The 23,264-nt window shown below is 40.4% G+C and overlaps 1 protein-coding gene across 2 annotated transcripts in view; it reads right to left on the bottom strand.

Annotated features, from left to right (window-relative positions):
* Nucleotides 1-23,046, bottom strand: part of plcg1 (phospholipase C, gamma 1) — a 42,784-nt gene extending 19,738 nt beyond the window's left edge. The window contains exons 1-14 of one of the 2 annotated variants that reach the window (XM_047368027.1): nucleotides 22,723-23,046; nucleotides 20,709-20,996; nucleotides 7,982-8,131; nucleotides 7,736-7,829; nucleotides 7,572-7,619; nucleotides 5,580-5,664; nucleotides 5,360-5,443; nucleotides 5,008-5,030; nucleotides 4,841-4,910; nucleotides 4,647-4,748; nucleotides 1,856-1,974; nucleotides 1,260-1,345; nucleotides 954-1,074; nucleotides 609-777 (exon numbers count right to left, since the gene is read on the bottom strand). In XM_047368027.1, the coding sequence (XP_047223983.1) occupies nucleotides 609-777; nucleotides 954-1,074; nucleotides 1,260-1,345; nucleotides 1,856-1,974; nucleotides 4,647-4,748; nucleotides 4,841-4,910; nucleotides 5,008-5,030; nucleotides 5,360-5,443; nucleotides 5,580-5,664; nucleotides 7,572-7,619; nucleotides 7,736-7,829; nucleotides 7,982-8,131; nucleotides 20,709-20,925 (1,368 nt within the window). In that variant the 5' untranslated portion in view covers nucleotides 20,926-20,996; nucleotides 22,723-23,046. Of the gene's footprint in view, nucleotides 1-608; nucleotides 778-953; nucleotides 1,075-1,259; nucleotides 1,346-1,855; nucleotides 1,975-4,646; nucleotides 4,749-4,840; nucleotides 4,911-5,007; nucleotides 5,031-5,359; nucleotides 5,444-5,579; nucleotides 5,665-7,571; nucleotides 7,620-7,735; nucleotides 7,830-7,981; nucleotides 8,132-9,096; nucleotides 9,176-20,708; nucleotides 20,997-22,722 lie in introns of those variants that run through there. The other variant, XM_047368034.1, reaches the window with a different exon arrangement.
* Between the last annotated feature and the right edge of the window lie 218 nt (nucleotides 23,047-23,264).

Genomic DNA, 23,264 nt, shown 5'->3' with positions numbered 1-23,264 from the left:
TAGTTTCCTTATTTAAAAAATTTATTTTCCTTAGAGGAATATGTCGAATAGATTTATTGGGATGGAGTGAGAACGTTTGCTCCAAAGACCATCTCTGCATGAAACGTGGATGATTACTAAGAGTAAACACAGGTAGGGAGGAAGGATTTCTCCCCACCCTCCAAAAACAGCCTCTCTGCTGGAAACAACCTAAACCTGAAAGGGGGAGAAAACAACAGAGTGCCTGTTTTTGTTGTTTTTTTGTTGCTACTGTGGTGAATTAAAGCTTGGCTGGGCTTGCGACAGAGCACTTTTAAATCCCTCCATAGGGTGGTAGTTTGTTAGGTCCTGAAGCTACTCCAAGCCTCCTCAATGGATAAATCATTGTATAAATTCTCACTTTATGAACTGAAAGTTGAGCTGGAAACTTTACTATCAGTGCTTTTGTCTTTGCTGGTCATTGTGTTAAGTTTGGCATCCCAAACATTTCATACTTGCTTTTTTACATATTTCATAATTAAGTTTCTGGAAATTATAATAAGTACTTTAAGCGCTTCGATAGGAAAAGACGTAGAAATTATGTTGAAAGCTGTTTAATTGATTTCTTGTGGTTGCAAGTGACCCCTGACCTTAATGAGAATCTTTTTTTTGAGCTGGTTGGGCGAAGGCAGGCCGTCCGCAGCCATATCTACTGCTTTGGTCAGCAGCATGTCTCCAAACACTTTCTTAAAGTGCGTGGCCATATTCCTCTGCTGAACAATGCTACAGTGGTCTTCAATAGACAGGATGATGGGATATCTGAGGGAGATATACAGATTAAAACTAGAAAAGTAACAATGACAAAGAATGACACATTCACATTCTTTCCAAAGTGCAATCTTATCATCTCAGTCCTCTTTTTACCCTTTTGTCATCTTATCAAGATTAAAAGTCAAAAAGGGAGAAAGAAAAGATTCTGAAGACAGGAGACTCACTCGGATGTGACAAAAGCGTGCTCTTTAATGGTGTTCAGGACATCACTGAACTTGATTTTTGTTGTGAGGGTGTGTCCATGATAAATAACCGGCATTCCATCAGGACCATCCCAGCAGTCCACTGAAAACAAACATACAACCTTATTCTTAGTAACATTCTGTATGGAAAACATGGTGTAAGAATTAAGGAATTTGCATGCATCACGGTGACAGCAGAGATTTAGTTCACGGAAACTGTCACGGTTCAGTTAAAAGGCTAAAAGTAAAGCTTACTGATAGCAGAACAGGTTGTATGTGTTCACGTACATTCGATACAGCGACATCCAATCCTCAGACAGCGAGCATACGCCTCCAAGGACGACTCACTGGAAAACTGGTCCCCCGTCAGGTAGCTAAAAATAACCAAACAAGAATAACATGTACACAAAGCAAGTTCACAGATTGACAGCAAACAGAATGAACCACACACACACACACACACACACACACAGCGTTTATCTGTTAAACAAAAAAGTACAGCAAAACCACAGATTATGTTGTTCTTTTGTTAACAGTAGAAAGTATTTGATTCATATTCATTCTGACAATTTAAACAGACTAAAGAGAAACATGGGAAATTTTCCCTTCACTGCACCAGAAAGTATTGTTTCACTTTCAATACAAAAGGTTATCATCAGAACTGCCTTTCTCACACTTATCAGTGCCAGGAAAAATACGTCTTCTTACCAAAAACTAGCATGAATATTATTCTGGAACATAATGAGGAAACCATTATCTGATATCAGAAGTTAGTATATAACGCTTGTTTTGGGTAGGGAAACAATGCCAAGCTTCAGCATTCCCAGGACATGATTACAATTATTACAGAGACAAATGTTGGCCATTAGCACAGCTTTCCTTACGTGTTGTGTGAGGAGGAGATCCAGTAGTGGGACAGGGGGTTGTTCATATTTTCAGGACACACTTTGTCCAGCGAAGATTCCCAGATGGTGTTCTCTTTGGAGAAGAGGTATGTGAGGAACTACAGATTGGAGAAAAGAACAAAAGTTTATAAATGAAACCGTTTAGAAATCCTGACTTGGTTTATCCACAAGTACAGGTTCAGTTACACCTCAATAACTTCAAATATAAATTAAAAAGTAATTATCTAATAATTTGTTTAGTTAAACCAATTGTAAAAACTGTAGATATATTTTAAGCATTTATTTCTTTTATTTTTGATGGGTAAGGCTTGCAGCTAAAGAAATCCCATTCAGTTACTCCAAAAACGTAAATACTACAGTAGAATAACAAGAGATGATTTTTAATACTTAAATGTCAGCCTACTGAAAGGAATGTCCATGTATGCATCAATGCAGCGTGGCATGGAGGCAATTAGCCTGTGGCACTGATGATGTGTTCAATAAATCTAGGATGCTTTAAAAGTGGCCATCAGCTTTTATTTGTATTATTGTCTCTCATTTTCCTCTGAAAGGGAACATTGGACAATAGATAGACAATAGATGGACTTCAGATCAGGCAGGTCTGCCTATTAATGAACCACATGGTCATTAAGGCAGGTACTGGTACCTTTTGTAGTGTGTGCAGGTGCCAAGTTCTGCTGAGAAATGAAATCAGCAGTTCCATAAGGCATGTCAGCAGAGGGAAGCATTAAAATGGTCTAAAACCTCCTGGTAGATGGGACTGACAGTGACCTTGATAAAACACAGTGGCCCACCACCAGCAGATGACACATCCCCCATATCATCACAGCCTGTGGAAACGTCACACTGGACTTCATGCAACTTGGATTGTGTGCCTCTCCAATCAAACACTAGTCTATAAAACCTTCATTCAAAAAATAAATGCAAAATTTACTTTAATTAAAAAAGACTTTGAACCACTGGAGCAAGATTCCAGTCCTTGTTCTCCTTCCTCTAGGTGAGATACTTCTAAGGTCTCTGGTTTAGCCATGGCCTAACACAAACATTGCAGAAGCTGCATCCCAAATATGTCTGGAGATGGAGGCTCTTAAAGCTCTGACTCCAGCTGCTTCAACCCTCTCCACGCTGCAGTTATTCCTTCTGTTTTATACACCCTTTTCAACCATATTTTTTCCATCCACCTAACTTCCTATTAATAAGCCTGGATACAGCACTAAAAGCACAGAATTAAAATGGGAGACAGAGGGATAGACAAGAATGCTTCGTAAACACAATAAAAGAACAAAACAAGAAGAAAACACACCCAATCTGGCTGGCTAACAACACTAAGCTTCCCATTTGGTTCATTATATCCAATAATCCCTATATTGTTCAAACCTGAATGTAATTATTTTACACTCCTTACAGACTGTTTAAAATGTCGTTAATTTTTAACCCTTTATTCAATAGGTGAAAACACAAAAAGGATCATTTTTGGCCTATAGAAAAGACAGTGAAGTGGGATGGAATTGAAGCTTCAGTAAAGGCCCATTTCTCTGTTTAATAAAGATTGTGAATAGATGATCATCTCTGGCCTAAAATCTAAAGTCATTCCATTGATCAAACCTGAACTGGAGTATTTTAAACTGAACAGAGATTCACTAAAAAACAGTCTGTTAAAACACATAAGGTGGTTATAATAATATTAATTTAGTGTTAGGACCATTAGGACCAGGCGGGATGGTGCTTAAAAACGGCAGCACTTGTGGAAATCAAACCTCTATTCAATTATTCTAAACCAACTACAGATGCTTTAACTAACAGTTAGTGATGAGTGAAAACAAATTGTAGTTTTTAAGAAAAAATGTAGTCCTTTAAAATAATTTATCCTTGTTATATTTATCCTCTCAAAGCAACTTTTACCTTTAAACTAAAACGACTTAAAGCAGGTGCACAGCTTCATCAGCTTCTCAGCCAAACAGGAAACAAAGTTGCACGTTAGATTCAACTGATGCTCCTAAAAGATGTGCTGGTGCTCCTGGCATTACAAACACTACAACTGGAAAATGTTTTTCTAGTTTTTTTTTTAATGCTTTTCAGTTTACCTTCAATTTTTAAAAGCCTTAGCAGCTAAATCAATACACCCGCTGTAAGTGTGAGAATGTGTCGCAGTATGCACAAGCAAGCATCCACACATGCCGGAGGTAGTACTGGTAGAGCTGTTTCTGTACAGGAAGAAGATTCTTGAGTCAAACCTAAGTTGAGGTCTTTCTATAAGGAGTCTTCATGTTCTGTGCTACTTTATCTCAACTTCGTCTCTGCAGTGGTTTTTACACGATTTACCGCATCTCTCACTGCAAGTCAGCTGTGACACATGGGAGATATAATAAAGCTGTAAAATTTCTTCAATGAGCGGAAGTGAGTTTCTGGTCCAGCGGATGAGTTGTTCACAGGATAGCCAAGGACCGTACGTCTGCTTTTAAACACTGTGTAACTTCAGGCAGCATCTGCTGCAGCCTGGGTCTCACCAGCTTTCTTTCCTATTTTAGTCAGTACGGTAATGGTGACCACAAAAAGCATCCCTCGCTTTCTGCAGAACTGCCATGCAGCACTGCGTAGGAGAAGGTAGTTTAGGCCAAGATCATTGGTATCCATGCCAGTGTCTAATTAGTCTCCCACAAACACCAGCAGCACAGAGAGGGGCATCGGAAACATTAACTTGTAAAAATGTTTTGTAAATGTTTTCATTGCCGAGTAGAACTCCCAGTAAAGAAGGAAATAACTCATGTACCTCATCTAGATGAAAATATGGCTGCTCCACTTCTCTTAGCGGATCTTTCAGGTAGCCAAACATAAACTCCTGAACCTTGTTGTTGTCCGTGGCCCACAGTTCCTTAATTACCCAAAAAATAAATAAAATTCAGACAGATTAGAGAGCACAGGCCACAACTAATTCTGTGACATGTTCAATAGCCAGGGGGTTACCTTTTGAGATTCTAGGAGGAAGCTCTTGAAGTGCTCCAGGGTAATTCTCTGATCTGGTCTATCGATGAACCTGTTAGAGAAAGCAGAGGTTCATTTCAGTAGATAAACAACTGACATACAAAACAGATTCACTGTTTATATCACAGTCTGTCATTTTTAGGACTTACCTTTGCATAAAAGGGATCTCCACCTAAAAAAGAGGTAAAAAATGGATATTTCAGTTAATTTCCATCACAGTGCTATACCTTTTCTGTGTGCAGAGTTCTGGTTCGGTAGACACAGACTTTCTGGAGGTTGGGTGAGGCCACTGGGGTTATCCATTTAATGTGACCAAAGCCTGCCTGCTTGCTCATCTGTGTGTCCTAATGGCCTCCACTAGAAGGGTTTGGTGGGTTTTAGCTGGTGCATATTGATCTTGGCCATTTGAGAACACACAGATGGGGGATGAAGTCAGCAGGGAATTGCAGGAGGTGCTGAAGGGGAAAAAGTGATGGGAGAACATAAAATGTCTGCACTTACATTTTTCTGAGTGTCAAACATTAGGTTACGATAAAGCTGGGCGAACTGGCTGAAGGTCACGTCTCCATTCCTCGTTTCGGGGTCCTTGCAAAGCAAGAGGGGAAGGTTGGGTATGTAAGGCAAAACATTCATGACAAAAATCGTAAATCCAAATGGTGAAAGGAAGTGGACTGGGGGATGGAGTGGAAAGATGGACTGTGATAAGAAGGAGAGAGGTTACCGGAAGTTTGTCTTTGATGAACCTCATGTTTGGCACCCTGTAGTTGACCTGGCTCAGCATGTTCTTCAGATCCTTACAGGATATCCTATGCACACACAGGCACGTTTTGTGAAAACAAATAATTAAACACTAAAATTTAAGAATACGTAAAACCCATGCAAAAGCATTTAAGCTTAGACACCATCCAATCAGATATGTAATGGGTTTTTATTGTGGAATTGCTTTGGCTTCACTTCTGCTGCAGAGCCTGGAATTGTTGGCAAGCGATGAATTTAGCCTTAAAAAAATAACAAAGACAGGGATGTTACAGACAAACATCTCTGCACATCTCCTTCGTGCTCTGCAGTCTGTTTCCTGCTGCAGGAAGAGTGGCTAGTGTGTGGCTCTTAGGTCAGTTCCTTCACTACGCCACAACTAAGCTCCATCAAAAACACCTATCACCCAGATAAAAGCAGTTTACTCTGGATCATTAAAACAGCCACTGGATGAGGGGAATTACCCTAAGTAGCTGCTGTGTACTTAGATCTGAACACAGCAAAGGATAACATTCTCTACAGCAGTGCTTTCCAAACTTTTTGCCACATTATATGTATATGTATACACATTGTCAATAATTACCAAAATAGTCAAGTTGAAAGTGCTGGTGGGCCCTAAAAGTGGGCTTAAAAATTAGATGAATCTCCTGGTAGTTTGTGATCTTACTTATCAGAAAATTAAAACCAAACATATGCAGGTACATCTAAAAGAATTTGAATATCCTAAAAAAGCTCAATATATTTTTTCACTTATTCCAGAAAATACCACTCATATATTATATAGATTCCTGACACAGAGTTAAATATTTCAAGATGATATTTCCTGTAATTTTGGTGATGATGGCTTACAGAGAATTCAGTGTTTTAGACAATTTGGACATTTTGAACAGGTTAAATATTAGAGACCCATGGTGTCACACCTACCCAACTAATTAACTCCAAACACCTGCAAACGCTTCCTGAGCCTCTAAATGTTCTCATTTTATCATAGGGTCACTGACACCCTCCCCACGGAGGGTAAGCCACAAAAACCTGGTTATTTATAAATATCTATATTTATGCATAATCATAGAAGGTTGAGTGGAAGGAATAAGTGTGGTAGGAAACACCAGCAACATGGATAACACATTTTCTACTGCATTTTGGACATCCCTGCTCTATTCTCTCAAGATATAAGATGTATTTATCATAAATTGAAACATAGTCATAGCAACACTAGGATTCTGTTGTAGTTGATAATATTAAGCTTTTTCCTATTCTAAATATGAATTCCACAAGGACATTTTCTTTTTAGCTTGTAAATAATTTAAATTAATCCAGACGCTTATCCTGGTAGTAGCCTTCGGATGTGCAACGCCTTGCAAAAGCCTTTATTCAGCTACAACGTTTTTCACAGTTTGTGACAATACAATTAAAATCTTACAGCTATTTTATATGACAGACCAAGACAAAGTAGCAAATAATTAAAAGGATACATGGTTTTCAAAATTGTTTACAGATGCAAGTCTTTTGGGGCAGGTCTCTACCAGGTTTTGCACCTTTAAAGACTGAAATGTTGCAGACAGGCCTCCCACAGTACGTAAACTGTCGCACATACGATTTTGCACACAGGCCAACTTATTATTCTATAATAAATACTAAGAAAGGTGAAATGTTGTTCTTTTCCCATTTAAAACAACCTTTCTGCTTCACAAACAAGCCAGGTTAGAATATAGGGTGAAGGGAAGAAAAACATCTGGTATCAAACTGATCTCTAAAACACTAAACATTTTAAATATATAGCCCTTTTATTAATATCTTAGAAGCTTATCTTGCTGTTCACGTACTCTGTGCTTTTCCTGATCAAATAAGCACAATAAAATGAATAAAGGTGCTTTGACAATCCCAACCATGTTGAGGTCTCTTGAGAGGGTCATGGGTTTAACCCTACAGCTAAAGGTCAACTGAGATAACTTACCTGTCCTCTCTGTTGCGATCAACAGCGTAGAACTGCTTGCGTAACCACCTGGAAGATATGAATCAATGTTTTTAATGGAAAACAAAACTAGATGAGAATGACAGAAAAAATGCTATCTGTTCAAGTTGAGCCCTAGTTTTTGTATATATTTGTTTTAGTGTTACCTTTCTATTTGTAATGGTGTTGGTGACTTGAGTGTGTCAGCCACAAGCCAGGTTAACCCCTTAACCCACATGGACATCTCTTCATCAGATGTTGCTGAGGGGAAGCAGTTAGAAAGACACACTAGTCAGACATATTTGTAGGCACTACATACAAAAAGCAATCCTAATATAGAGAAAATGTCATTTATTTATTGATTGAGGTTTGCTACAATGATTGACAAACATGTGAAAGTGCTCTTTGCTTACCTGCCAAGCTGAGGGATTTAAGGCGAAACTCGGAGCCATAGAGAATAACAAAGCAGTAAGCGTCGAGCCGTACTGCTGAGTCCTCCACATAGCGCTCAAACTCCCGGGACTTCTGACCAGAACGGATCTCTTTGATCTCTCGAATGTCAACTGTAGGAACAGACATACATACAGCAGTGAGTGAAACAAAGGGCTGCCATTTCTTATCAGGACTGTTCCCAAAGATGATGGGAAACCAGGAATGTATCATGATATACCCAAGGTTTTAAAAACTGATACAATTTTTTGCCAAACCATTTCCTCAAATCACATGCACATAGCACCCTGAATGCAGGGTTATTAACACCCCCGATATAAACTGTATATTCATCCATCACATGTTCACATGAGTGCTGGTGCTGAGGCTGCAGTTTTGGGCACAGAACAGAGGCTATGGAAGGCATGCATGAACCTGTCAACTACTTAAAGTCAGGTAAGTTTGGACGTTTGGGCGAATATAGTTGATGTATGGTATTGTTTGACAATAGCACTTGGATGCTTATGAATATTAAATGTTTATATTCATTTAACATTTTCCCATGGAAACAATTTGTAACTAAACGTTCCATTGAAAGTAGGGATCCACCGATAACAAAATCCAGGCCGATATCGATATCACTGTTATGGCCGATAACCAATATTTACGAATATTATATATCATATCTCAGAACCCTTTCAACACCGTAAAAAGAAAAAATGACCACACCGCTGGCATTGCTTCTCTGCTTCAGTTAAACATCCTTCGGTCCTGAAATGCATCACAATCACATGTCCTGGCTACACGGAGGCTATTACACTTGATCTTTATTATAATAAAACAAATTTCAATGTCTGGAAATATTTCCATTTGGGAAAAACATATCCGGTCATGGTGTGGAAACTAAGAGTGCACCCCATCCACTGGTGTTAAGCAGCCGACTGCAGGTTGGCTACTGTAGCAGATAGCCTAACTAATTAACCAGGTAATATCAGATTATTATGCTTGTGGTATCCTTTAAAAGGGCAGAATGTTATTTTTATATATTTCACTACCCTTTCGACACCGTAAAGCAAAAAAACAAACAAAAAAAACACACCACTGACGTTGCTTCTCTGCTTCAGTAGAAAAACCAAATCTGGAACTTCATCACCGTCACATGGCCAACCACCCCCCTCCTGAGAAACATACACAAATGGCAACAAGATGGAAATAAACACCAGTTATAAATATCTGGCCAGTATCAGGCTCAGTTCAGCTCTGGTGAGCAAGTCCTCAGAATTTGGCCAAAATGCTTCCTAATGGAAGCTTTAGTCACTTCCTGTTTGGTGGCAATGGAATAATGAAGACCCTCTGTAATATTTTGTCATTTAAAATTATTGTCTGTTCCTAGACAAAATTTAAAACTTCGACAGACTGTCATGGAAGTCACAAACCACTGAAACCTGTTATTTTGTTGTCAGTGGGCGGGGCTAACGTGATGTCATCAACTGACCATACCAATGCGTTAACCACTCGTCCATGAGGAAGCAACAGTCAGTAGGATTCAACATCACATTGTTCAGAAACAGTTGAGAGTTGTTTGAGTCAGACTGTAAAAGGAGGACATCCACCAGCGAAACAAGTCACTTCCTGTTGTAAGTGGGTGGAGCTAGGGTGCTATCAGCAAATGACCATGTGAGTGTTGAGTTCTGGTCAGTGATGACTCTCAGAAGGTTTGGTGCAGCTCAGACCTTGTTTGTGGAAATTATTAAACCTTTGTACGGCGAGGCATCAGATTTTGAGGCTCAGCCACGCCCACACACTTTGATGCAGCAAAAAGCTTTTGATAACTTTTGATCTCCAATGCCTTAAGACTATACTGACTCATTTTAAAGTCTGTAAATTGAAAGCTGTAGGATGAGTTCATTCAGATACAACATGTGCATATCACATGATTTGATCCAAAATGGCCAACTTCCTGTGGGATTTTGAGCATCGCTCTAAGCGACTTTTGTAGGTTTTGAGAAGTTGCATATGTGTACAAAAGGTTTCATTCTTCAGGTAAAGCATGGCTTGGGGCGGATTGTTTTGATAGTTCTAGGGGGCGCTGTGGAGGAATTAGGTAACGTCCACCATATTTTTGACTGAATATCTGTTCAGGGTCTGATTATGATCGATCATATTGAATTTGGTGCAGATCAGATGATATATGTGCAAAGAAGAGCCTATCCAGAGCCACACCCTCTGGCCAAAAGTCTCAGTACTGAACACCAACTTGTCTTCTGTGACTATGCACAGTTTCATGCTCATTAGGTCAAGGGGGTCAAACTTGAACCTTCCAAAGTAAAACATCAGACATCATGTTCTCAGGGGGAGGGGCTTACGTGATGTCAGCTTTTAACCATTGAGTTTTGTTGGGGACCAGATGTGAATCAATCACAGAAGGTTTCATATCTGTGACTTTCTTTTTAAGAGGTATAACAATGTAGCTTTTTAAGGCAAGACATCAAACTTTGAGGTCTTGCCCCGCCCCTTAAAAACGCACAAAAACTCAGGATTACCTTCAGATCCTCTATGCCTAATGAGCATAGAGGGGTTAAGCGCGCAACCATGTGCAGAAGCTATAGTCCTTGATGCAGCTCTCCCAGGTTAGAGTCCCAGACCCGGCGACCTTTGCCGAATGTCTTCCTCTCTTTGCCCTCTTTCCTGTCTACCCATTGTCGAAAAATGGAAAATAAAGGCCTCTAGTGCCACAAAAAAATAAATATATATATATAAAAAAAATCCCCCGGAGGAGTTCAATCAAATGCAGAGGCTAGAAAAGGCCAAAATACCAAATTCTGTCCAAGATGGCCGACTTTCTGTTTGTGCAGAGCATTGGTGCAAAAAGGTTTTTGTGTAGGTCTTGGGAGGATTTAGAAGTGTACCAAATTTCATACCTCTACGATCCAATAAGGCAAATGAGTAGGGTGTTTTGAAAATTTCCAGGGGTGCTGTTGAGCAAATTCTTTTGCAAAACCTTTAAAATACTTAAATTTCATGCATGACTGACACGTCTGCAAAATTTGGTCAGTTTTGGTATATGTTTAGGCCTCCAAAAAGCCAATTCATCTGTCAGGAGATGTAATATATATAATAATAATAAGAAACATTTGAATTACAACAGACCTTCGCAGCACTTTTGCTGCTCGAGCCTAAAAATCAAGCTATCAGTAATGTATACTAAGCTATCTGCTGTATGTGTAAAACTTTGCTTACTAAGGAAAAACCTTTCCAATTTTAAGCCTGGCATAGATAAAATTATATAAGACATCTTGTTTTCATGTCCGTTACCTACTAAAATAACTTCAAGCTTCCTAAGAAATGTTTTCCACTTTAATCTCACCTTTAAAACTTTTTTTTTCACTGTTAGAAATAACTTTTGCGTTACCAGAGCAACAAATTTCATGTATGACCAACAATGTTCCCCTGATAAAGCAGAGGCTGAGCGCATAAACCAAACCACAAATGACTCATTGTAGCCCCAGTACAGTAGACAAACAATGATGAGAACAACACAGATGAGGAAAAACATGGAGCTAGCAACCAATGCTTACTTCAAATTGCATTTTGCTAATAGAAACGTCTTATCATTATCAAACAGGAAACTGAGCCAACTATAGAGCACATGTAAACATCAGATAGCTTCAGTGTTCATCTTTAAGGAAAAAAAAAACAAAGCAGGTAAATAGTGTCTTATTAATTAGCAGCCTGAAACATTTTGAGTAAACATTGTAAATAAAAGACACTCAATGGGTCACTGTTGGTATTACATTAGCAGCTGGTGAAAACCTAAAGCAGGGACTCTCCTGCTGAAATCGTGCAAATTTCTTTCAGTTCCTGCTCCTCTTCCTGCCCCCATACCACACATGCTGTGCTTTTGTCGCCTACACCCCACATTTGTGGTAGTGCATAGGTGACAGGGTGCATACTCTTTAGTTGTATGTAAGAAAAAACAAATACAAAACTAGGTCTCACAGCTTGCCAGTCAGAGCTCACATCTCAGTTTACCTTACCCACTACACAGGCAGCAGACATCCGCTGACTGCCTAACCGATGTTACTGTTAGGCAGCACCCTCAGTCGTTCGAAATCAAAATATCCTGTACAAGCTGTCAGGCTTGTACAGGAAACAAAAGGAGACAGTCAGGAGGTGAGAGAAGGTATTCCTGAAACACACTCCTGTAGTTCCTCCTACAATATGATATTTTTTAACATGCATTATAACACGCGGGTCAAACCCCAGCTTGTGCCCACATTTGTTTCTTTGAATTGAAAATGTTCATGAATGAGCAACCAATAAATTACACATTGCAACACTGTTGCGGTAAATTGTCATAGATTATGATTACCCCTCATTTTCCGGGCCCTTTTCAGAGAGGATATATATTTAAAGAAATAATATTTAATATATTTAAAGTTTAATTTTAAGAATTGGTATTATTTGTTGAAGTGTCTTTTTTTAAATCTTCAAAAAACGTCACAGCTGACAATATAACACTGAACACTAAACATTAGTTAATTAGCTTATGTAAAACTAGAGACTCTTCCTTTCACAATCAGCGGACAACAATAACTCTGCAACCGTCTCCGGCACGCTTCAAACGGATCGATTCAGCTCCAGAACTGGGCTTCTTTTCCGGGGGGGGGGAATAGGGGATTGGCAACATTTTAATGGAGATCATTCGACAGCTGTTTGCTGTTTCTCCTTATGTAACCGTATTTCGGCTTCGTGCAGATGTTCCACAAGTTTGTTGATATAGATCTCATAAAAACACTGAAATGAATGTCAAGAGTGTAAAAAAATTAAATAAAATGCGTCAGTTTAAAGAGACATGAGAGGCCTGAGTTGAGTGTATGTGCCCGTCCTTTGCAGGAGGGCTGGAAAAAGCAGGTCACGGTGACAGAAACTTTCCACACATGAAAGCAAGTAACTCAGACTTTCTACAAATCAAAAACACAAAAACTAACAAGAAAATACTTTGCTGTGTGTAAAAGAAAATATTCTTAAAAGAGTATATTTTATGATTTCTACACATTTTTCTATGTGTTTAGGGCCTAGAAATGAAAGCACATAAAAAAAAAAGGTAAGCACAAGACAGCTGAGCACATATGAATAACGGCACATATGAATAACAAAATGGCCACACAAGAATAAAGAAGTGATGGGGAATCGTCTAGCTCATGTTTGTGGCAATTCCTCCAGTGAACATCAAGAGGCTGAAGCTTGAAGACCTAACAGACCAGCATCACAAAGCTGGCAGAGAAGCTGAACCACATCAACTGATCAGAAAATATTGAGCAGTAGTTTCCATTTTTTTTTTTGTTGTTGCTGTGTGGTTCTTGAACATGTCTGTACAAACAAACAGGTTCATGAGTTGGCATTCGTATTTTCACTAAGTAAAACAAGAGTTGTTTAAAAAAGGCAAATTTGAGCTAAATACAGCAGAAAATGCTGACAACAAATCTTAAAATAAACAGTAAATAGCTTCTGCAAACAGATGTCTGGAAAAAAACCTTTGATAGTTACTGTAGAAAAGACGGTTGGTTGATGTGTGCTGCTATGGAGTCAGCCTGTCAGAGTAGTGAGGTAAAATAGGTAAAATACATATGAGTGAACAAGGTGAGAGAGCAAACAGCTGTGATGGCAATAACACTACCCATTCCCCCGTCTTTAACAGTATGACCCCTTCTGGTCTCTGAGCTGACTCATCTATGTTGGTGCAATAAATGGCTACATACGGATTCATCACATTCCTGTAAGAAAAAGCCTCTGAATCCTGTTAGAATAAACTTCAAAAAGCTGCCTGACTCTGCTGTTCCATATGATACATTATCACTCTATATTTGGTAGCGCAGATGGCTGCATGATATTGGAAAACCATGCAATGGCAACATGGTAAATATTGTGATAAATCCTCATTGTTTTCTTCACTCGAGTCTGTCTTATGTGATTTTTAAGTATAACAGTCAGGACCTTGGACAATGATCTTTGTGAGGTTTGGAGAAGTGCTGCAGTGAGCCTCCATCCAAAAGGATGAATGTCTTATTAGAATGCAAAATGTGTGTTCATGACACCTAGCACAAATAAGTCAACAATTATTGCCTTCCAAACAGTATTTTGCAATATTAAAAGTCTAATGTTGATATTTTCACAATATATCATTAAGCCCTAGTAGTGTCAACTGTTATTTTTAATTAAGATTCACTATTAGAAAATTTTGAAGAAATGTAACCTCTAAAGGTGTTTCCAAACAACAGCTAATAACATAAATCCTGGATCTGCAGTCAATAAAAATGCATTTAAAATTTGAATCGTTCTATTTTCATCTCAATCAACCTTCATTAGTAATAGGGCTCTTAGAAACTCAGAACTCTTCCCTTTTCCAATCAGTGATCGCACAATACCACAGAGCTAACCACAGTCTTCGCTGCGGACGTTGTTACTGAAGGAGGAAGACTTGAGAATAGTGCGTAGTAAATGAAAACGAAGTCATAGGAACAGGAACGGGTGTAAGAAGCTTATTTAAGAAGAAACTGGTCTTTCTGCAACAAGCTAAGACATGTCAGTGATTCATTCAGGATGAGACAGCGAGAAAGCGACACGTTTAGCAGATAACAGTCCGAGTTGTTGATAATAGAGAATTAATCCCATAATTATAGTTTTGAGCTTTCTACTTAGGTCTTTTGTGGAACATGCTGAATCTGGAAATGTTGGCAGCCTACATTCTCTAGGGAATATGTTTGGAGACTGCTGTTTTAGCAATACAGGCCCTGCAAACAGTGCTAACTGCACATATAAGATGCTACAATTTAAAAAGTAACCTCGTTTTGTCTTTGTAGTAAACCAATACTTTGTAATTACTGCTGTCTTACACACAATGTGACGCTGCCTCTGCTCCTTATATAAATAATGAATGACCATTCAACGGGGGGCTAGGAAAAAATCAATTTCAAATGTTTACCATTAAATGTCTCATAAATAATTGACGGCCCATGTTTTCAGCCAACCTCCCTTCATCATGTTTTGTAACTTGCATTGAAAGAACCTTATACCATGATCTCTCATCTTACACTGAAGTGTTACTACAAACCGTGACACAAACATTGTCACTTTTCTGCATTTGACAGACTTTTGTGACCTAAAAATGATTTGGGTAAACGTTCATGCTTTAAGAATCCAATCCAGTGCTACTGTTGTGAGCAGGCTGTAATCATATTGTGAATCTTTGGGACTATGATAAAACTGTTTTGAGCCTTGTCATGCAGCGCTGTCCCCACTGACCTTCAACATCCAGAGAAAAAGGTACAGCGACCACTGCAGACACAGCAAAGACAAATCGATTGCAAGGGCCATCTGTCACAGCGGTAAAAACCTACAGAAATGCACTGAGAAACATGCAGATGTTTTGATCCACTGGTCGAATACTAAAGTTTTGATCCTTTTCCCCAAAACAGTGAACATATTTTACTAAGCACCATCATGCCGTGCTGACGAACTTCAGTGTGGAAGTTGTCGCTGAGGGAAGAGGGCCAGGTTAACCATGTTGAAGTCAGGGGAACTACAGAAGGTGTAAAAGTTTTTTTTAAAGGAAATCGTTTTCTATAAGAGGCACCTAGGCTGTTCTGGTTTTAACAAACAATATTAGGTTGAAAGTTTTACAGCATTTATATCTGACTGCCTGTAAGGTTTTCTAGCGAAAACTCACCATTCTAGATATGTTGTGTTTACAGGAGAAGACACTCATCTAAAGAGTGTAGGCATCCAGTCAATCTCGTCAAATGGTGACAAACGATGTAGAAATAAGACTTTTCTATTGACATTCAGTCAGCTTTGTGCATGAACATGAATGAAAGCAATAAGGCAGGCTTGATCTTAAGTTCGTTCGTTCGTCGTCTTCCGCTTATCCAGGACCGGGTCGCGGGGGCAGCAGACTCAGCAGAGACGCCCAGACGTCCCTCTCTCCAGACACCTCCTCCAGCTCCTCCAGGGGGAGCCCAAGGCGTTCCCAGGCCAGCCGAGAGACATAGTCCCTCCAGCGTGTCCTGGGCCGTCCCCTGGGCCTCCTCCCGGTGGGACGTGCCTGGAACACCTCCCGAGGAAGGCGTCCAGGAGGCATCCGGTATAGATGCCCGAGCCACCTCAACTGGCTCCTCTCAATGTGGAGGAGCAGCGGCTCTACTCCGAGCTCCTCCCGGATGGCCGAGCTCCTCACCCTATCTCTAAGGGAGTGCCCGGCCACCCTACGGAGGAAGCTCATTTCAGCCGCTTGTATCCGTGATCTCGTTCTTTCGGTCATGACCCAAAGTTCATGGCCATAGGTGAGGGTAGGAACATAGACCGACCAGTAAATTGAGAGCTTTGCTTTTCGGCTCAGCTCTCTCTTCACCACAATGGACCGGCACAGCGCCCCCATTACTGTGGCAGCTGCACCGATCCGTCTGTCGATTTCCCGCTCCATTCTTCCCTCACTCGTGAACAAGACCCCGAGATACTTAAACTCCTCCACTTGAGGCAGGAACTCCCCTCCAACCTGAAGAGGACAAGCCACCCTTTTCCGGTCGAGTACCATGGCCTCGGACTTGGAGGAGCTGATCCTCATCCCAGCTGCTTCACACTCGGCTGCGAACCGCCACAGCGCATGCTGTAGGTCTTGGCTAGAGGGGGCCAGCAGGACCACGTCATCCGCAAAAAGAAGAGACGAAATCCACTGGTCCCCAAACCAGACCCCCTCCGGCCCTTGGCTGCGTCTAGAAATCCTGACCATAAAAGTTATGAACAGGACCGGCGACAAAGGGCAGCCCTGCCGGAGTCCAACATGCACTGGGAACAGGTCCGACTTAGTGCCGGCAATGCGGACCAAACTCCTGCTCCGCTCGTACAGGGACCGGATGGCCCCTAATAAAGGGCCCCCGATTCCATACTCCTGGAGCACCCCCACAGGGCATCACGAGGGACACAGTCGAATGCCTTCTCCAGGTCCACAAAACACATGTGAACCGGTTGGGCAAACACCCATGAACCCTCGAGCACCCTGTAGAGGGTATAGAGCTGGTCCAGTGTTCCACGGCCGGGACGAAAACCACACTGTTCCTCCTGAAGCCGAGGTTCGACTATCGGTCGGACTCTCCTCTCCAATACCCTGGCGTAGGCCTTACCAGGGAGGCTGAGGAGTGTGATCCCCCTGTAGTTGGAACACACCCTCCGGTCCCCCTTCTTATAAAGGGGGACCACCACCCCAGTCTGCCAGTCCAGAGGCACTGTCCCCGACCGCCACGCAATGTTGAAGAGGCGTGTCAACCATGACAGCCCTACAACATCCAGAGACTTGAGGTACTCAGGGCGGATCTCATCCACCCCCGAAGCCTTGCCACCGCAGAGCTTTTTAACCACCTCGGTGACTTCAGCCTGGGTGATGAAAGAGTCCAACCCCGAGTCCCCAACCTCTGTTTCCACCACGGAATGCGTGATGGCAGGATTGAGGAGATCCTCGAAGTACTCCTTCCACCGCCCGATAATGTCCTCAGTCGATTGATCTTAAGTACGTATGTTAAATAAAAGCAATTACACAATTCGTAACAGTGAGGTGTTTAAGTATGTGGAGTGATTTCATTCTGAAATAAAAACAATCAAGTCTACTTTAATATGGAGGTTTGAGCAAAATCTTCAACTTAAACAATGGGAGTTACACTTTACACCTCAGTTGGTCTTAGAGATTAAAAATAGCAGATGACGATGATGCGTCTTCATTCAACAGAAGATCAGAACATCTGCAGATCATCTGTGAGATACGCAGGAGACCTACTGAGCATGATGTTACCACAAACATATTTTGTATGAAGGCTATAGAAGCAAGAACAAACTAAACTAAACTTTATTTTGACAAGCAGTGCAAATTTACCTTGCCCAATTTAATAGTGCCAATTAATCACTCAAATAACACTGTCGGCTATTTGATTGAAAAAACGAGCCAAAAAAAGGAAAAAAAGAAATAAAAGCAAATAAAAGAAAATGTGAAAAATACTGTCCAGCTAAGAAGCAACAGACTGAGGCGCTGATTCTTTCAACGATTAGCGGGCATCATTCTTTCCACGCTGCTGATATGATAAGCTCTAAACACACCAGGCCAGACTGACCCTGATTGATGACATACCTCCAGCAAATCCCAAAGATCCTATTTCTGTACATTAATGAACAGCCTAAGCTAATTTCAAGTCTCCATGAGTATCAAATAGCGTCTATGAGCTCATAGCACATGGGTGCATAAAACCCTTCCCCGCCGAGAAGATGATGCTGTTAAAACAGGCAACTAAGCTTCACGTCATTTAATCTTTGTTTTTCTTTCTTCTTTTTTTTTTTTTTTACGTGTGTGTGCTCTCTTTTGTTGCATCCGGAGCAAAGCGCAGCCGTGCACGAGCCATCCTGCAGACAGGACACTTAATGACTCAACGAAGGCCTGTGTGTCTTCACCCAGACACCCATTACTGTAAACTCTTATTAATGGAACAGACAGGGGAAATTAAATATTAGCTCTTCTCATGGATGACCCTGGATTTATCTTTACGTAACATGTGATGTATAGGCTATAAACCGCAGTTCTCTGGATAATCACATCTACAGTTAGAAAAAGAAAGCCAGAAGTTGGGAGTGGACTGGAGGAGTTGTGAAAAAACATCGATTCAATAAAAGACAGCGTGTGCATATAGTTCACTTCAGAAATAACTTGTGAAGACGGTTTTGCTTGATATACTCCAGAACAAATATTGAAATCAAGGTCTAAGGTGGACAAAACTGTAAGGAATGGACGTGATGGGAAACAGTCCAGATCTTCAGAACATTTCCAGAACCTCAGCTGAATTCTGAGGGGAACAAAATAAAATCGGTGCACTGGCTAAACATGTTTCTTAAAAAAGGCTCCACATTTATAAATGCTACGTAAAATTGGGCCAACATGCTGAAGCTGCACAATACATTTAATTACATCTGAGGCGACTGTGGCTCAGTAGGAAGAGTAGTCGTCTTGCAATCAGAAGGTTGTGGGTTCGATTCCAGTTTCCTCGTGCCATAGGTCGATGTGCCCCTGGGCAAGGCACTTAACCTCAAGTTGCCTACCGATCTGCGTATCGGTGTATGAATGTGTGAGCGTTAGTGAGTGCAACTGGGTGAATGTGGCTCTAATGTAAAGCGCTTTGAGCGGTATGACTGGAAAAGCGCTATCTAAGTTCAGTCCATTTACCATTTACATCTGTCACTACAATATCAATTTGTGCAATATTCCATTTACAAAGTACTGCTTGGATTCATTTACACGTTAAAGGAGTTAAAATGAGTTTCACTGTCCCTTGACACCCACACCATGTGTAGTTTAGGTGCTAAAGCAAGGAAAGTAAGGAAAACATGGATTAATCATAACTGATATGACCATCCTATATAAACATGAGCCAGGAATCGGTAAGGTTTTGTAAAAGTTCGTTTCAAAACTAACATTTCCCATCGTATCCTCTCTAAAACTTCACATTCTTTAATGAGATGGAACAGAAAGTTGAGTAGGACCGTAGTAGTTTATATAGAATAAAAGTGCTGCTGCTGACTGCCAGTCAGCTGGTTAAAACGACATTCCTACAATATTCCCTCGTTTACACAGCAAAAGTTTATAAAAAAAAAAAATATGAATATGTTTGAAGTTGTGAAAATCATGGAACAGTCCTGTGTGTGTGTGTATATATATTTATATATATATATGTGTAATATATATATATATATATATATATGTCTAACATTAGAAAGACCAAAATAATTCTGAGCATCATCACCTGAAGCTGTTGGCTGCAGATGAAGAAGTCCAAACCACTAATGTTAATGAGTATATTAGGTTATTTCCAGATTAGCGAACATTACAGCTGCATCTAATGATTGTTTTACTAATGGATTAATCTGTTGACCACTTTTACGATTAACCGATTAATAAATAGACCGATTTTAAACTAAGTGAAGCTAAAACTATGCCACTTGAGGAGTTCTGGATAGGGCTTATGTTCAGACAATGAAGGTTTTATATAATTTGTATATATTTGTTGTACAGTTTTGTCTTAATTACTGCTCTGAGTAGGTTGTTTGTTCAGCAAATGACATGATGTAGAGTCTGTATACTCCAGTTAACGATTATTACTAAATTAGTTGACGGTTATTTCAATAATCGATTAATTGTTTCAGCCCTATCTGGCATTAAGAAACATCTTTCAGAGCATTTATGACTGAGAAACCTCGATGACATTTCATATGCGTTTTTTTTTTTGTCACTTAAAAACAAGTTTGTAAAAATCAAATGACACCTTAACGGTGCTGTTCTCACGGAAACACCTGCTTATTTCATGAAGGTAATAAAAAAAAAAAAACATACTGAGCGTGTCGTACAGGACAGCATGTTGATAACAGACGTCTGAAAGTTAAACTGGCCGGTCTGACCTGTCAGCCCAGAAAAAAAACTTTCGAAGCTCTAAGAAGACAAAAGCATGTCAGGATGCTTTCTGGAAGCTTTCTGATGTTTTGTCAAATGACTTCAGTTCATTTTCAGTCACGTTTGCCTTCAAGCATTCAAACCAGTTCGGGCACCAATGCCACTCTATTTTAACTCAGTTCACAGGAATATCACTAACTCAGTGTGTGAGTGTGTCTCTGCAAGCTACTCACTCTCTCCTTCTATTTTGTCGGTGCTTCTCGTCCAGGTAATAGTCCGGGTCTCCAGTTTTACTTGAAAAGTCCGTCTCTCTGGCCTCTGGGATTTTTTAGAGTAAAACAGAGTCAGTACCGTGCCCAGCTCCAGGTCTCGGTACAGGTTGTTCATCTCCGTGTCGTTGTCCATCCACGGAACAGGTCCGTTGGAAAAGAAGCCAGAGGTCCCAGCCATGTTCACTTCCCCCGTTTGTTATCCGTTTCCTCTTAGAACAATCTGCTCAGTCCAGGCCTAGACAGGGTTACCTACAGCAGGAGGAGGGGAAGGACCCATGAAACAACAGTTTCCCCCAGAGTTTTCTGCAAAGACTTAGGAAGTTAAACCGGTAAAAAGACAGACGCTTTAAATATCACTAGAAGTAGGGCTGCACAATATACTGTATCTCAGTCAACATCACAGTTTCAATTTGTCCAATATCGCTATCATAAACCACAGTCTGGATGCAATATTCAGTTAGGTAGAACAATTATGCATTGGATGAACTTTAACTGTCTTTCCTGTCCACACCTAATTGAGATCGTAGTGACCAAAATGCTGAAGTAGGTATGTACTACCAGTTACTTCGGCAATCAAATCACCCGATTGGTGATTAAGCTACTGGTTGCAACGTCCCCGAAAAACTTTTTTTTTTTTTTTTACATTATGGGGGACAGTTTGGCTGATTTCCAAAGATACGGTAAAGTAGACATGTCCAGAATATTATTTAGCTATTTTTTTTCCATTCATTCATTCTTGCTACTGGCAAAGCCTATTATTGCTAATGTAAATTAGTCCGTGCAATGTCCAGATTCTATTAAAAAATCTGAAATGTCAGGATTTAGCTGTAAAGTTCTCCTTTGAAAAGAAATGCAAGCTGAATGTCTTTTTTTTAAATAAGGTACTATAGTCACTGTCATGGCTGTTAATTGTAAAAGAAAAAATACTTATTTTCTACAGTGATGAATGTGATGTTTGGGCTGAATAAATGGAATATAGCAAGTCAAATTATTCAATGTACTAACAAGTCTGATTATTCATCCGATATCCTTTAAGTCTCTTATTACATTATCTAAAAAGATGAATATGTAAACCAAGCCTGAGGTTCAGCTTTAATTGCCTTAATTTTTAAACCTACAAAAATGATCTTGGAATCACCGAAAAGGTTAATTTAATGCACCTTCAGATTAAATTGGATTTTTTGGCACGTAACTTTTGCTCACTATTTTAACCTGCAACACAAAAAACAAAAACAAAATTGTTGAATAAAATCAGGCTTTTCGCATCTAGATGAATAACAGATTTACATCAAAAACACATTTTGACTTCTCTGTACAAATATCTTCATCAAGTTAATAGAGGGGATACAAAGGTGCCAGCAAAATGTACATTTTTAAAAGGGTTAAAACATGCAGTTTAGTCAGTTCATACCCAACTTAACATAAGATACAAATGGAAGAATAATTTTTAAATTTATAATGATGAGTGGTGTAGATAAACGACAACTCTTAGCCTCCATGTAAAGCGCTTTTCATCCTTAGATCTTTTAAACTAACTTTTTTTGCAACGCTGGATAACTTTAAATTAGCATCGTTTAACCTTAAATCCGGAGGCTGTGATGTTTATTTCAGTCTAGAATGATGTAAAAGCAGCCAACAGGCCTGCGAGCTGCTGGAGGAAAGCAAAGCCTCCCTCTGAATGCAGCATGTTTAGGAAAAGACAGCGCTGAAGCAGCAAAGACGGACAGCGGTGCAACAAGGAGCGTTTCACTATTTTACCAGCGTGGAAACGGGGCCGGTGGCTGCTAGCATTCTTCCTGGGCCGACAGGAGAATATGGAAGGTTTTCTCCGTGGGGGAAAAAAAAAAAAAAAACCAGGTAGCAGCAGCTACCCGGCCTCTTTTCTCAACCTTCTTTCTTTTCTTAACAAATAGAGAAACGAACAGGAGGAGAAAACGACATGTAGCTGGAGCTGTGGAGCTCCACAACGACCTACCGCAGCAATCTCGACCCGACCTCACATCTCTAACGTCTGCTGCTCCTCTTCTCTCCTCTAGCCCGACTCTCCTCGTCTTTCTTTCTCCTGCTCCTTTTTCCACTCCGCGTACCTGGGTTTTCCGTGAATTAAATCATCGCCAGGCCCTGTGAAGGCACCACGAAGCAGCCGACAACAGCTACAATCCCAGCAATTCCCTCCTCTCCCCTCCAGCCGGCCATAGAGAGAGGCAGCCAGGCAGCGATAAACCAAGACTACGTAAGTTTGTCTGCTCTCAGGTCCAACCAGTGCAGGCCCTTCCCCCCTCAACCCACAGGCAGTAGCAGCAGCAGCATCCCAGAGTCACAAACCGAGCTTCCGCTGCGGATTTTCGATATAAAATAAAAACCGTGTCAGTTTATTTTGACGAGATGTAATTCCACATAAAATCCAACCCCCCACTACAAAGTATGTTATTGGCAAAATTCAAACCTGGTCAGATGTTTGCAATAAACTAACTACTCAAGATCAATTATGAAATGGTATTTAGTTATTTATTTGCC

Source organism: Girardinichthys multiradiatus, chromosome 1 (assembly GCF_021462225.1).
Source record: "Girardinichthys multiradiatus isolate DD_20200921_A chromosome 1, DD_fGirMul_XY1, whole genome shotgun sequence".
In the NCBI taxonomy this organism is placed as follows: domain Eukaryota; kingdom Metazoa; phylum Chordata; class Actinopteri; order Cyprinodontiformes; family Goodeidae; genus Girardinichthys; species Girardinichthys multiradiatus.
This window is presented reverse-complemented; position numbering and strand designations above follow the sequence as displayed.